This window comes from Salmo salar, chromosome ssa15 (assembly GCF_905237065.1).
Source record: "Salmo salar chromosome ssa15, Ssal_v3.1, whole genome shotgun sequence".
Taxonomy (NCBI): Eukaryota; Metazoa; Chordata; class Actinopteri; order Salmoniformes; family Salmonidae; genus Salmo; species Salmo salar.
Window position 1 is genome coordinate 29,257,559 of NC_059456.1, and position 16,917 is coordinate 29,274,475.

Below are 16,917 nucleotides of genomic sequence, written 5' to 3' on the forward strand. Positions count from 1 at the left end.
CAGTCCTCCTCTATGTCTCTAGATAAGACATCAGATCAGTGTTATGTCTCAGTCCTCCTCTATGTCTCTAGATAAGACATTGATCAGTGTTATGTCTCAGTCCTCCTCTATGTCTCTAGATAAGACCTTGATCAGTGTTATGTCTGTCCTCCTCTGTGTCTCTAGATAAGACATCAGATCAGTGTTATGTCTCAGTCCTCCTCTATGTCTCTAGATAAGACATTGATCAGTGTTATGTCTCAGTCCTCTATGTCTCTAGATAAGACCTTGATCAGTGTTATGTCTCAGTCCTCGTCTATGTCTCTAGATAAGACATTGATCAGTGTTATGTCTCAGTCCTCTATGTCTCTAGATAAGACCTTGATCAGTGTTATGTCTCAGTCCTCCTCTATGTCTCTAGATAAGGCATTGATCAGTGTTATGTCTCAGTCCTCCTCTATGTCTCTAGATAAGACCTTGATCAGTGTTATGTCTCAGTCCTCCTCTATGTCTCTAGATAAGACCTTGATCAGTGTTATGTCTCAGTCCTCCTCGATGTCTCTAGATAAGACCTTGATCAGTGTTATGTCTCATTCCTCCTCTATGCCTCTTGATCAGCATTATGTCTCAGTCTTCCTTTACCTGATCCACATCTACCACAAACAGGATAACCAGGTTCCTAGAGTTAACGCCCAGAGAGACAGACAACTACTGGAGATCCCAACTCAATCTGGAGCATGTCAGCAGTTATGTTTTCAAGATGGAGCACTTTCAGTACAGAGCAAAAAAATGATCTATCCCTTTAACTTAACAATGTTCACTAACATTCATGCTAAAATACCCTGTAGAGTTCAGGTTTGGATCTCCATGGAAAGCTTGTTCTAGAGAAAACTGCTCAGATAACCTCTAGTCTGGTATCAGATCTGTTTGTACAAAAGGTGACAAAACGTGACGTAGGTGTTAACAATACAGCACAAACAGATCTGGGATTTGTTAGGTGTATGTCACCCAGGAATTGAAATACCAGTTCAGGCAGCAGCAGGGTTTCACTGTGTCTCACTGTGTGTCACTGTGTGTCACTGTAAGGCGGATCAAACAACTGTGTGTGTGTGCTCTCGCGTGTGTGTGTGTGTCCGTAAATTACCAAATGAGATTGGCATCCAGTCAATGTGTCTTTCTCTAGTACACAATGGACGAGCCCCACCCCAGATTCCTCCCACCTAGCCCTATTGATACAGAGGCCATGTACAATACAGTAGTACACACAGTCCTACCTCAGACATGAATGAATCATATCCTATTTGCACTTGTTTCCTACCACATCCCAGGCTGCATAACCAATGGCACCCTTTTCCACATGTAGTGCATAGCCCTATGGGGCCTTGGTCAAAAGTAGTGCACTATATTTAAGCAATAAGGCCCAAGGAAGTGTGGTATATGACCAATATATCACGGCTAAGGGCTGTTCCACACATGACGCAACGTGGAGTGCCTGGATACAGCCCTTAGCCTTGGTATATTGGCCATTTACCACAAACCCCAGAGGGTGGGGCGGGCCCAGCCACCTAGCTCTGTTCCTCCTGCCTAAAATCATTTCAATTGAAAGATTTGGCTACAAAAACCCTGGATTGTGACTTGGGAAATGATCTGGAATAAATCTATGGAAAATGTACACTGTAATGTCCACTATTTAGCCACGTAAAGACGCTTGTCCTGGAGGCAGTGATTTCCACTAGATGGGCCAGCTGCAAAGTCAAAATTTGCTGTATATCATAAGAATTCATGAAATCAAAAATGTGCTTTTTGGTCTTAATTTAGGGTTAGGGTTAGGGTTAGGCATAAGGTTAGAAGTGTGGTTAAGGGTTAAGGTGAGGGTTAGGTTCAAAATGAGATTTTATGACTTTGTGGCTGTGCCAGCTAGTGACCACCCTGCAGAGATGCCTCCAGTACATGAGTCATCCCAATAAATGACAACCTGTTTAAAGCACATGCGGCCTACACAATACTTACACTGGTTTGCCTCCTCCCCCACCAGACTGACCCCAAAGATCGGCTTCCCCTGGAGCGAGATCAGGAACATTTCCTTCAACGACAAGAAGTTCATCATCAAACCCATCGACAAGAAGGCCCCGGTGAGTTACACACTATAAACTGAGTCTGCAAACATTAGGAACAACTGCTTTTTCCATGACACAGACTGACCAGGTGAATCCAGGTGAAAGCTATGATCCCTTATTGATGTAATTTGTTAAATCCACTTCAATCAGTGTAGATGAAGGGGAGGAGACAGGTTAAAGAAGGATTTTTAAGCCTTGAGACAACCGAGACATGGATTGTGTATTTGTGCCATTCAGAGGGTGAATGGGCAAGACAAAATATTTAAGTGCCTTTTGAATGGGGGATGGTAGTAGGTGCCAGGTGCATCGGTTTGAGTGTGTCAAGAACTGCAACGCTGCTGTGTTTTTGATGCTCATCAGTTTCCTGTGTGTATCAAGAATGGTCCACCACACAAATGACATCCAGCCAACTTGACACTGTGGGAAGCATTGGCGTCAACATGGACCAGTATCCCTATGGAACGTTTTTGAAACATTTTAGAGTCCATGCCTTTACGAATTGAGGCTGTTCTGAGGGCAAAAGGGGAGGCCAACTCAATATTAGGAAGGTGTTCCTAATGTTTTGTACACTCAGTTTAGATCCACACTACAGGGCCAAAACCAAGAAGGCCCCAGTGAGTTACACAATAGTTCCACACTACAGGGCCAAACCAAGAAGGCCCCAGTGAGTTACACTATAGTTCCACACTACAGGGCCAAACCAAGAAGGCCCCAGTGAGTTACACTATAGTTCCACACTACAGGGCCAAAACCAAGAAGGCCCCAGTGAGTTACACTATAGTTCCACACTACAGGGCCAAACCAAGAAGGCCCCAGTGAGTTACACAATAGTTCCACACTACAGGGCCAAACCAAGAAGGCCCCAGTGAGTTGCACTATAGTTCCACACTACAGGGCCAAACCAAGAAGGCCCCAGTGAGTTACACTATAGTTCCACACTACAGGGCCAAACCAAGAAGGCCCCAGTGAGTTACACAATAGTTCCACACTACAGGGCCAAACCAAGAAGGCCCCAGTGAGTTACACTATAGTTCCACACTACAGGGCCAAACCAAGAAGGCCCCAGTGAGTTACACTATAGTTCCACACTACAGGGCCAAACCAAGAAGGCCCCAGTGAGTTACACAATAGTTCCACACTACAGGGCCAAACCAAGAAGGCCCCAGTGAGTTGCACTATAGTTCCACACTACAGGGCCAAACCAAGAAGGCCCCAGTGAGTTACACTATAGTTCCACACTACAGGGCCAAACCAAGAAGGCCCCAGTGAGTTACACAATAGTTCCACACTACAGGGCCAAACCAAGAAGGCCCCAGTGAGTTACACTATAGTTCCACACTACAGGGCCAAACCAAGAAGGCCCCAGTGAGTTACACTATAGTTCCACACTACAGGGCCAAACCAAGAAGGCCCCAGTGAGTTACACTATAGTTCCACACTACAGGGCCAAACCAAGCCAAGCTGTTCTGGCCTGGTTACGCATCTACCATAGTTGCTGGAACTGTGCTGTATAGGACAATGTGAAAATAAACTATTAGAGCCAACAAATTACAGTTTGGGTCAGCCCTACAGTCTGAATCAGGCATCATATGCAGGTCGTCATGATCCTGAATCACAATAACACTGTTTTGATGATGGATGGCATTCACCACATCACACACTGTCTTCACACACCACACTTAACATCACAATGAAACCAATCTGAAAGCATCAGCAAACAGCTGCAGCAGCTGTCCTGATGGACCAATATAAAACACAGTAAGCCTGGTCCCAGATCTGTTTGTGTTAGGCCAAACAACAACCATAGCAGTTGGCTATACAGCACAAACAAATCAATGCAGTGAAGTATGAGGTACAGGAAGATGTTTACTGTGTATTTACTGTAAGTACAATTACACTATGTGGGTGTTGGCTCGCTCACCTCCCATATTGCCAGTTCTACCTGCCTGCCTGCCTCCTATCTCTTCTCCTCTCCTTCATTAGCCCTATCCTAACCTCTCAGCCCTATCCTAACCTCTCTTCTCTTCTCTCCTCACCTCTCCTTCATTAGCCCTATCCTAACCTCTCAGCCCTATCCTAACCTCTCTCCTCTCCTCATCTCTCCTTCATTAGCCCTATCCTAACCTCTCAGCCCTATCCTAATCTCTCTTCTCTCCTCACCTCTCCTTCATTAGCCCTATCCTAACCTCTCAGCCCTATCCTAACCTCTCTTCTCTCCTCTCCTCACCTCTCCTTCATTAGCCCTATCCTAACCTCTCTTCTCTCCTCTCCTCACCTCTCCTTCATTAGCCCTATCCTAACCTCTCAGCCCTATCCTAACCTCTCTCCTCCTCTCACCTCTCCTTCATTAGCCCAATCCTAACCTCTCAGCCCTATCCTAACCTCTCTCCTCTCCTGCTCTGTCTCCTTCATTAGCCATATCCTAACCTCTCAGCCCTATCCTATCTCTCTCCTCTCCTCACCTCTCCTTCATTAGCCCTATCCTAACCTCTCTCCTCCTCTCACCTCTCCTTCATTAGCCCTATCCTAACCTCTCTCCTCTCCTCCTCTGTCTCCTTCATTAGCATATCTAATCTCAGCTTCCTCCTCTGTCTCCTTCATTAGCCATATCCTAACCTCTCAGCCCTATCCTAACCTCTCTCCTCCTCTCACCTCTCCTTCATTAGCCCTATCCTAACCTCTCTCCTCTCCTCCTCTGTCTCCTTCATTAGCCATATCTTAACCTCTCAGCCCTATCCTAACCTCTCAGCCCTATCCTAACCTCTCTCCTCTCCTCACCTCTCCTTCATTAGCCCTATCCTAACCTCTCAGCTCTATCCTAACCTCTCTCCTCTGTCTCCTTCATTAGCCCTATCCTAATCTCTCCTCACCTCTCATTCATTAGCCCTATCCTAACCTCTCAGCCCTATCCTAACCTCTCTCTGTCTCCTTCATTAGCCCTATCCTAACCTCTCAGCCCTATCCTAACCTCTCTCCTCTGTTTCCTTCATTAGCCCTATCCTAATCTCTCCTCACCTCTCCTTCATTAGCCCTATCCTAACCTCTCAGCCCTATCCTAACCTCTCTCCTCTGTCTCCTTCATTAGCCCTATCCTAACCTCTCAGCCCTATCCTAACCTCTCTCCTCTACTATGTCTCCTTCATTAGCTCTATCCTAACCTCTCAGCCCTATCCTAACCTCTCTCCTCTCCTATGTCTCCTTCATTAGCTCTATCCTAACCTCTCAGCCCTATCCTAACCTCTCTCCTCTCCTATGTCTCCTTCATTAGCCCTATCCTAACCTCTCAGCCCTATCCTAATCTCTCTCCTCTACTGTCTCATTCATTAGCTCTATCCTAACCTCTCAGCCCTATCCTAACCTCTCTCCCTATGCCTCCTTCATTAGCTCTATCCTAACCTCTCAGCCCTATCCTAACCTCTCTCCTCTCCTATGTCTCCTTCATTAGCCCTATCCTAACCTCTCAGCCCTATCCTAATCTCTCTCCTCACCTCTCATTCATTAGCCCTATCCTAACCTCTCAGCCCTATCCTAACCTCTCTCTGCCTCCTTCATTAGCCCTATCCTAACCTCTCAGCCCTATCCTAACCTCTCTCCTCCTCTGTCTCCTTCATTAGCCCTATCCTAACCTCTCAGCCCTATCCTAACCTCTCTCCTCTGTTTCCTTCATTAGCCCTATCCTAATCTCTCCTCACCTCTCCTTCATTAGCCCTATCCTAACCTCTCAGCCCTATCCTAACCTCTCTCCTCCTCTGTCTCCTTCATTAGCCCTATCCTAACCTCTCAGCCCTATCCTAACCTCTCTCCTCTCCTGTCTCCTTCATTAGCCCTATCCTAACCTCTCAGCCCTATCCTAACCTCTCTCCTCTGTCTCCTTCATTAGCCCTATCCTAACCTCTCAGCCCTATCCTAAACTCTCTCCTCCTCTGTCTCCTTCATTAGCCCTATCCTAACCTCTCTCCTCTGTCTCCTTTATTAGCCCTATCCTAACCTCTCAGCCCTATCCTAACCTCTCAGCCCTATCCTAACCTCTCTCCTCTCCTATGTCTCCTTCATTAGCCCTATCCTAACCTCTCAGCCCTATTCTAACCTCTCTCTTCTCCATCTCCTTCATTAGCCCTATCCTATCCTCTCAGCCCTATCCTATCTCCTCTCCATCTCCTTCATTAGCCCTATCCTATCTTCTCCACCTCTGTCTCCTTCATTAGCCCTCTCGTCTCCTCTCCTCCTCTGTCTCCTTGGGAGCAGCAGGTCCATTAGCCCTATCCTCCATCCCATCTCCCATTGTCAACATAACCCTGGCTCCAGCCCCTGTGGCACAGATAGGGAGCAACACAGACACACATGCACACAAACGTGTATGAGGACGCACATGCACACAAACACACGTGCACACACACACACACACACGCACATCCATACACACACGTGCACACACCCTGAGTGCTCTTCTAATGTCCTAATGTCCATCAAGCCTCTACGCTCAAGACACCTTATCTCTTCTGCTCAAGCCTGTGTGTGTGTGTGTGTGTGTGTGTGTGTGTGTGTGTGTGTGTGTGTGTGTGTGTGTGTGTGTGTGTGTGTGTGTGTGTGTGTGTGTGTGTGTGTGTGTGTGTGTGTGTGTGTGTGCGTGCCAGGGTTTCCATTAGCCGGTAATTGCCGGCCTTTTGGCAGATATAAGCAATTAAAAGCCAATAAATAACTATCCCAAACCAAGAAGGGCCCATGCATACCGTTGCATAGGCAACAGTATGCAGGCAGGTGGAAGCAGTATGCATTTTGAAAACATGTACTTGAAACATGGAGGCAATTATTTTATAAAGACTTCCTCATATGCCATTGAAACCAGTATTTCTCTACTATTCTATTGGTTTTCATATCAACTTTATTTTGTTGTCCAGAAGCCAAAGGCACAATCCTAGTCATAGTAACAACCCATCCTAGTCATAGTAACAACCCATCCTAGTCATAGTAACAACCCATCCTAGTCATAGTAACAACCCATCCTAGTCATAGTAACAACCCATCCTAGTCATAGTAACAACCCATCCTAGTCATAGTAACAACCCATCCTAGTCATATTAACAACCCATCCTAGTCATATTAACAACCCATCCTAGTCATAGTAACAACCCATCCTAGTCATAGTAACAACCCATCCTAGTCATAGTAACAACCCATCCTAGTCATAGTAACAACCCATCCTAGTCATAGTAACAACCCATCCTAGTCATATTAACAACCCATCCTAGTCATAGTAACAACCCATCCTAGTCATAGTAACAACCCATCCTAGTCATAGTAACAACCCATCCTAGTTGTTGCATCTTTAGATTCTAACAGAGATTGTGTATCTATGGAAACACTATCAGGTGGGCCATTTAAATTGGTATTTTCCTGCCAATTGCATTTTGGAAAATGTTTGAAAATGACGTTTTATTGTCTGCTTCATTACAGGAGTTGTATGTTCTGTTAAGACACACCTTAGACAAATACATTTATACTCAGTTTCACAATTCCTGACATTTAATCCTAGTAAACATTCCCTGTCTTAGGTCAGTTAGGATCACCACTTTATTTTAAGAATGTAAAATGTCAGAATAATAGTAGAGAGAATTATTTATTTCAGCTTTTATTTCTTTCATCATATTCCCAGTGGGTCAGAAGTTTACATACACTCAATTAATATTTGGTAGCATTGCCTTTAAATTGTTTAACTTGGGTCAAACGTTTCATGTAGCCTTCCACAAGCTTCCCACAATAAGTTGGGTGAATTTTGGCCCATTCCTCCTGACAGAGCTGGTGTAACTGAGTCAGGTTTGTAGGCCTCCTTGCTCGCACATTCTTTTTCAGTTCTGCCCGCAAATGTTCTATAAGATTGAGGTCAGGGTTTTGTGATGGCCACTCCAATACCTTGACTTTGTTGTCCTTAAGCCATTTTGCTACAACTTTGGAAGTATGCTGGGGTCATTGTCCATTTGGAAGACCCATTTGCGACCAAGCTTTAACTTCCTGACTGATGTCTTGAGATGTTGCTTCAATATATCCACATAATTTTCCTTCCTCATGAAACCATCTGTTTTGTAAAGTGCACCAGTCTCTCCTGCAGCAAAGCACCCCCACAACATAATGCTGCCACCCCCGTGTTTCACGTTTGGGAGGGTGTTCTTCGGCTTGCAAGCCTCCCTCTTTTTCCTCCAAACATGACGATGGTCATTATGGCCAAACAGTTCTATTTTTGTTTCATCAGACCAGAGGACATTTCTCCAAAAAGTACGATCTTTGTCCCCATGTGCAGTTGCAAACCGCAGTCTGGCTTTTTTATGGAGGCTTTTGGAGCGGTGGCTTCTTCCTTGCCGAGCGGCCTTTCAGGTTATGTCGATATAGGACTCGTTTTACTGTGGATATAGATACTTTTGTACCCGTTTCCTCCAGCGTCTTCAGAAGGTCCTTTGCTGTTGTTCTGGGATTGATTTGTACTTTTCGCACCAAAGTACGTTCATCTCTAGGAGACAGAACACGTCCCCTTCCTGAGTGGTATGACAGCTGCGCAGTCCCATGGTGTTTATACTTGCGTACTTTTGTTTGTAGAGATGAATGTGGTGCCTTCAGGCTTTTGGAAATTGCTGCCAACGATGAACCAGACTTGTGGAGGTCTACAAATCTTTTTCTGAGGTCTTGGCTGAGTTCTTTTTATTTTCCCATGATGTCAAGCAAAGAGGCACTGAGTTTGAAGGTAAGCCTTGAAATACATCCACAGGTACACCTCCAATGAACTCAAATGATGTCAATTAGCCAATCAGAAGCTTCTAAAGCCATGACATAATTTTCTGGAATTTTCAAAGTTATTTAAAGGCACAGGCAAGTGTATGTAGTGTATGTAAACTTCTGATCCACTGGAATTGTGATACAGTAAATTATAAGTGAAATAATCTGTCTGTAAACAATTGTTGGAAAAATAACTTGTGTCATGCACAAAGTAGATGTCCTAACCGACTTGCCAAAACTATAGTTTGTTAACAAGAAATTTGTGGAGTGGTTGAAAAACGAGTTTTAATGACCCCAACCTAAGTGTATGTAAACTTCCGACTTCAACTGTACATGTGATGTCTGTCATTCTGAGCATCGTGGGTAGATGCCCTAATTGGTTATGCACCCAATGCATACGGTTCCAGTAAATTAAAATCTTTCCGGTCATGTTGTCCAGTGCCACATTTTCCTAACGGGAACCCTGGTGTGTGTGTGCGTGTGTGTGTGTGGGGGGGGGGGTCAGCATAACTGTGGTCAGTAACCGCAGATGGGAAGTGTCTCCTTCAAATTAAAGGTTTGGTTTAGTCATCCTTACTGTTCCTTTCAGCTGCCATTTTAACTTTCCATTCCAAACTAAATGGTCACTATTGGTGTTGTCGAGTGTCGGACTCTGCACCTGCCTACTGTTAGTAGAGCCTTTGTCATTTCAGCGTTATGGAAACACTAAAGATGGCTGGCTGCAAAACCATTTAGTCTGACCTGAGTTTTGTTCTTTTCTCCACCCTCCTTCAACTTTCTCTCACCCACCACTCTCCCCTGCTCTCTCTCTCTCTACTCCCCCCTTTCTCTCTACGTGTTCTCTCTCTTTCCCCTCTCTACCCCCCCTCTCTCTCTACCCTCTCTATTCCCCCCTCTCCCTCTCTCTTCCTACCCCCCTCTCTTTTTACTCTCTTCCTCTCTCAGGACTTTGTGTTCTTTGCCCCTCGCCTGCGCATCAACAAGCGTATCCTGCAGCTGTGCATGGGCAACCATGAGCTGTACATGCGCCGCCGCAAGCCAGACACCATCGAGGTGCAGCAGATGAAGGCCCAGGCCCGCGAGGAGAAACACCACAAACAGATGGAGAGGTGTGTGTGTGTGTGTGTGTGTGTGTGTGTGTGTGTGTGTGTGTGTGTGTGTGTGTGTGTGTGTGTGTGTGTGGGTGTGTTTAGAATAGGGGTGGCCAACTCTCCTCCTGGAAAACTACTGTATGTGCATGCTTTTGCTCCATCCCTACACAAACACACCTAATCAGATTCAGAATGTCACTCACGAAAAGGGATATATTGTATCCCATGATTGGAGTTGCCCAAAGTTACAAAAATATGCCATTAATCATATCCTAGCATGTATCTCTTGCTCCAAAGCATAGCATGCTCTTCATTATAGCAAGACATGCTCAGCACCTTTGCAGGCTTCACAGGTACATGAAGTACTGCAGCGCTAGGTCACTAGCATAACTAGAGTAATCCCAGCGTAGCACTGATGATTCAGTAGCATGACCTCATTCTGGGATGAGTGACGTGACCTAAAGACAAGGTTGTGGGAGCTGGCTGCTGTATCTTCTAGTGTTAGCTGGACAGTATGGCCTCCGCACAGCTCTTCAACATGATGTAACAGTCATGCGTAACGTTTTAGATGGCCAGGGTCCGTCACAATCACCTGTAGGACTTTCCCTACACTAGAACCTAACCCTAAACCTAACTCTACACTAGAACCTAACCCTAAACCTACACTTGAACCTAACCCTACACTAGAACCTAACCCTAAACCTACACTTGAACCTAACCCTACACTAGAACCTAACCCTAAACCTACACTTGAACCTAACCCTACACTAGAACCTAACCCTATACTAGAACCTAACCCTAAACCTACACTATAACCTAAACCTACACTAGAACCTAACCCTACACTAGAACCTAAACCTACACTAGAACCTAACCCTAACCCTACACTATAACCTAACCCTACACTAGAACCTAACCCTAAACCTCACCCTAACCCTAACCCACTAGAACCTGACCCTACACTAGAACCTAACCCTAAACCTCACCCTAACCCTAACCCACTAGAACCTGACCCTACACTAGAACCTAACCCTAAACCTCACCCTAACCCTAACCCACTAGAACCTAACCCTACACTAGAACCTAAACCTACACTAGAACCTAACCCTAACCCTACACTATAACCTAACCCTACACTAGAACCTAACCCTAAACCTCACCCTAACCCTAACCCACTAGAACCTGACCCTACACTAGAACCTAACCTTAAACCTAACCCTATACTGGAACCTAACCCTACACTAGAACCTAACCCTAAACCTTACACTGGAACCTAACCCTACACTAGAACCTAACCCTACACTGGAACCTAACCCTACACTGGAACCTAACCTAACCCCAATCCTAACCCTACAATGGAACCTAACCCCAAACCTAACCCTACACTAGAACCTAACCCTAAACCTACACTGGAATCTAAACCTAACCCTAAACCTAACCCTACACTGGAACCTAACCCTACACTAGAACCTAACCCTACACTGGAACCTAACCCCAATCCTAACCCTACAATGGAACCTAACCCCAAACCTAACCCTACACTAGAACCTAACCCTAAACCTACACTGGAATCTAAACCTAAACCTAACCCTAAACCTAACCCTACACTAGAACCTAACCCTAAACCTACACTGGAATCTAAACCTAAACCTAACCCTAAACCTAACCCTACACTGGAACCTAACCCTACACTGGAACTTAACCCTACACTGGAACCTAACCCTACACCTAACCCAACACTGGAACCTAACCCTACACGGGAACCTAACCCAACACTGGAACCTAACCCTACACGGGAACCTAACCCTACACTGGAATCTAACCCTAACCCTACACTGGAACCTAACCCTACACCTAACCCAACACTGGAACGTAACCCTACACTGGAACCTAACCCTAAACCTAACCCAACACTGGAACCTAACCCTACACTGGAACCTAACCCTAACCCTACACTGGAACCTAACCCTACACTGGAACCTAACCCTACACTGGAACCTAACCCTAACCCTACACTGGAACCTAATACTACACTGAAACCTAACCCTACACTGGAACCTAACCCTACACTGGAACCTAACCCTAAACCTACACTGGAACCTAACCCTACACTGGAACCTAACCCTACACTGGAACCTAACCCTAAACCTGACACTGGAACCTAACCCTACACTGGAACCTAACCCTACACTGGAACCTAACCCTAACCCTACACTGGAACCTAACACTACACTGAAACCTAACCCTACACTGGAACCTAACCCTACACTGGAACCTAACCCTAAACCTGACACTGGAACCTAACCCTACACTGGAACCTAACCCTAAACCTACACTGGAACCTAACCCTACACTGGAACCTAACCCTACACTGGAACCTAACCCTACACTGGAACCTAACCCTAAACCTAACCCGACACTGGAACCTAACCCTAACCCTTCCCTGGAACATAACCCTACACTGGAACCTGAACCTAACCCTAACCCTAAACTTGAACCTAACCATACACTGGAACCTAGTGCTGGGAGATAAATCAATATCAATAATTATCTAGGTAATTACTTCCCTCAATAACAATATAAAAACGTTTAGATTAATTATCAATAATGTCAATATAGAATAATTGGGTACAGCAGTCCATTTCACCTCTGTGACGCAGCAGGAACGTGCAGAGAAGTGACAAAAATTTTAAAAAATGTACAGATTGGAATCTTCTAAATAAATGCCTTCAAACACATAGTTTCCCGACGACCACACGGGTGAAGCTATAGCAGAGGGGCTCATTGACGCTCTCGCCTCCTGGGGACTCGGTCAAGACAGACAGGTCTGCATTACAACAGATAGTGGTGTGAACTTGGTGAAGGCTGCTCAAATCAACAAATGGACCTGACTGCAGTCTTTTGGACATCGTCTGCATTTGTCAATTGTGTATATTGAAGTGATTAGTTAGATGAAACTAAAGGTGGATTTTTTCCCCATCAACTGATTAAGTTAAAAATGACATTTGTACGTAACTAAAGGGATTATTGCGATTTTAACAATTAAGAGAAATCAAGAGATTTTAATAAGAGAGAGTGGGTAGAGGCAAACTGGTGGATTGAGCAATTGGAGTGTGTTAGAAAGTGGTAGGTGCCTTTTCCTATTGGTGGACAAAGAAGAGAGACCTGGCAGTTGCTCTAAAAGAACACCACCTACCCCAGCACAAGTTGGTGACCGAGTCGCCTACCAGCTGGGGATCACGTCAAAACATGGTGCACAGAGTACTGGAGCAGGAGAAAGACATTTCACAGGTCTTGTCCAGTGACAAGAAGACCTGGCAATTAGCTCCCACCTATACTGATATAGATGTTCTTTAGTCCATCAACCAGGCATTGACCCCACTCCTAGAAATCACAGATGCTCTGTCTGGTGAGTCTTATGTCAGTGTGTCTTACCTGAAGCCAGTACTACACCTGTTCAATACAGAGGTCATGAAACCTGATGATGGTGAAATAGTGCTCACCCAAACCATCAAAACGATAATCATGGACTATCTGAATGAGAAATATGATGACCTAGCCACAGATGACTTCCTGGACAAAGCCTCGTTGTTCGACCCTCGGTTTAAAACACATTACATCAAAGAGGAGAAGGTGGGCCACATAAAAGCAAGAGCTGTCTCAGGGATGGTCAATGAGGGACATAAAACCCAAGCCCAGCACAGGGAGACTTTGCTGCTGCTTCACCACAACTGACAGCTAAAAAGAGAAAGTCACTGGGAAGTTTTTTCAAAAAGCCATGCTCCACCACCACAGGTCTTACTGAAATCCAGCTGGTAGAAAAGGAACTCAGCTGTTACCTTCAGTCTCCTGATGCTGACAGTGAAACCAATCCACTGGACTGGTGGAATTTCCACCAAAAACACTTTCCCAAAGTCATCCACTTGGCAAAGTGCTACCTGTGCATTCCTGCGACCAGCTCCCCCTCAGAGCGGGTTTTTAGCACAGGTGGCAACATCGTGACCTGCCATAGGACAGCTTTAAAGCCAGAGACCGTAGACAGACTTGTCTTTCTTGCTTGTAACTTGTAAGACAACAACTACCCTAACTTCAACTGTGATGTGCCATTAGGGTACCAGTTATAATGCATATAGACTTGCACTATCTAATTTTTTGACTTGTAAGGGTTTACAGCTTTAAAAAGTGAAGTTAAAATGTTATTTGTGAGTTTTACTTCTGACAATAAATAAGAAACATTAAAGCCTTTCGTTTGTTTAGGCATTCTTGAGTCGGAAGCAGATATGCACCTTTTTAAACATTATTTGATTAATATCGTGATAATTATAATGATCGAATGAAAAAAATATATATATCGTGATAATTTATTTGCCTTATCGCCCAGCCCTACTGGAACCTAACCCTACACTGGAACCTAACCCTAACCCTACACGGGAGTCTAACCCTACACTGGAACCTAAATCTACACTGGAGCCTAACCCTAACCCTACACTGAAACCTATCCCTAACCCTACACGAGAGTCTAACCCTACACTGGAACCTAACCCTACACTGGAACCTAACCCTACACAGGAACCTATCCCTAACCCTACACGGGAGTCTAACCCTACACTGGAACCTAACGCTACACGGGAACCTAACCCTAACCCTACACGGGAGTCTAACCCTACACGGGAACCTAACCCTACACTGGAACCTAACCCTAACCCTACATGGGAGTCTAACCCTACACTGGAACCTAACCCTACACTGGAACCTAACCCTACACTGGAGCCTAACCCTAACCCTACACTGGAACCTAACCCCACACTGGAGCCTAACCCTAACCCTACATGGGAGTCTAACCCTACACTGGAACCTAACCCTACACTGGAGCCTAACCCTAACCCTACACTGAAACCTATCCCTAACCCTACACGGGAGTCTAACCCTACACTGGAACCTAACCCTACACTGGAGCCTAACCCTACACTGGGGCCTAACCCTACACTGGAGCCTAACCCTACACTGGAGCCTAACCCTAACCCTACACGGGAGTCTAACCCTACACTGGAACCTAACCCTATACTGGAGCCTAACCCTAACCCTACACTGGAGCCTAACCCTACACTGGAGCCTAACCCTAACCCTACACGGGAGCCTAACCCTAACCCTACACTGGAGTCTAACCCTAACCCTACACGGGAGCCTAACCCTAACCCTACACGGGAGCCTAACCCTACACTGGAGCCTAACCCTACACTGAAACCTATCCCTAACCCTACACGGGAGTCTAACCCTACACTGGAACCTAACCCTACACTGGAGCCTAACCCTACACTGGAACCTAACCCTACACTGGAGCCTAACCCTACACTGGAGCCTAACCCTAACCCTACACTGGGGCCTAACCCTACACTGGAGTCTAACCCTAACCCTACACGGGAGCCTAACCCTAACCGTACACGGGAGCCTAACCCTACACTGGAGTCTAACCCTAACCCTACACGGGAGCCTAACCCTACACGGGAGCCTAACCCTACACTGGAGCCTAACCCTACACTGAAACCTAACCCTACACTGGAACCTAACCCTACACTGAAACCTAACCCTACACTGGAACCTAACCCTACACTGAAACCTAACCTTAACCCTACACGGGAGCCTAACCCTACACTGGAACCTAACCCTAACCCTACACTGGAACCTAACCCTAACCCTACACTGGAACCTAACCCTAACCCTACACGGGAGCCTAACCCTACACTGGAACCTAACCCTACACTGGAGCCTAACCCTAATCCTACACGGGAGTCTAACCCTACACTGAAACCTAACCCTACACTGGAGCCTAACCCTAACCCTACACGGGAGTCTAACCCTACACTGAAACCTAACCCTACACTGGAACCTAACCCTAACCCTACACGGGAACCTAACCCTACACTGAAACCTATCCCTAACCCTACACTAGAGCCTAACCCTACACTGGAACCTAACCCTACACTGGAACCTAACCCTACACTGGAACCTAACCCTACACTGGAACCTAACCCTACACTGGAACCAAACCCTACACTGGAGCCTAACCCTACACTGGAACCTAACACTACACTGGAACCTAACCCTACACTGGAACCTAACCATACACTGGAGCCTAACCCTACACTGAAACCTATCCCTAACCCTACACTGGAACCTAACCCTACACTGGAACCTAACCCTACACTGGAACCTAACCCTACACTGAAACCTAACCCTACACGGGAGTCTAACCCTACACTGGAACCTAACCCTACACTGGAACCTAACCCTACACTGGAACCTAACCCTACACTGGAGCCTAACCCTACACTGGAACCTAACCCTAACCCTACACTGGAACCTAACCCTACACTGGAACCTAACCCTACACTGGAACCTAACCCTACACTGAAAACTATCTCTAACCCTATACTGGAACCTAACCCTACACTGGAACCTAACCCTACACTGGAGCCTAACCCTACACTGAAACCTATCCCTACACTGAAACCTATCCCTAACCCTACACTGGAACCTAACCCTACACTGAAACCTAACCCTACACTGGAGCCTAACCCTACACTGAAACCTATCCCTACACTGAAACCTATCCCTAACCCTACACTGAAACCTAACCCTACACTGGAGCCTAACCCTACATTGGAACCTAACCCTACACTGAAACCTATCCCTAACCCTACACTGGAGCCTAACCCTACACTGGAGCCTAACCCTACATTGGAACCTAACCCTACACTGAAACCTATCCCTAACCCTACACTGGAGCCTAACCCTACACTGGAGCCTAACCCTACATTGGAACCTAACCCTACACTGAAACCTATCCCTAACCCTACACTGGAGCCTAACCCTACATTGGAACCTAACCCTACACTGAAACCTATCCCTAACCCTACACTGGAGCCTAACCCTACATTGGAACCTAACCCTACACTGGAACCTAA

At 45.9% G+C, this 16,917-nt stretch overlaps 1 protein-coding gene across 1 annotated transcript in view; it reads left to right on the forward strand.

Moving 5' to 3' along the window:
- The window catches only part of ezrb (ezrin b), a 64,493-nt gene that overhangs the window by 35,129 nt on the left and 12,447 nt on the right, over window positions 1-16,917 (forward strand). Inside the window, exons 9-10 of the mRNA XM_014143991.2 lie at window positions 2,015-2,111; window positions 9,807-9,970. Of these exons, the coding sequence (XP_013999466.1) occupies window positions 2,015-2,111; window positions 9,807-9,970 (261 nt within the window). The remainder of the gene's footprint in view (window positions 1-2,014; window positions 2,112-9,806; window positions 9,971-16,917) is intronic.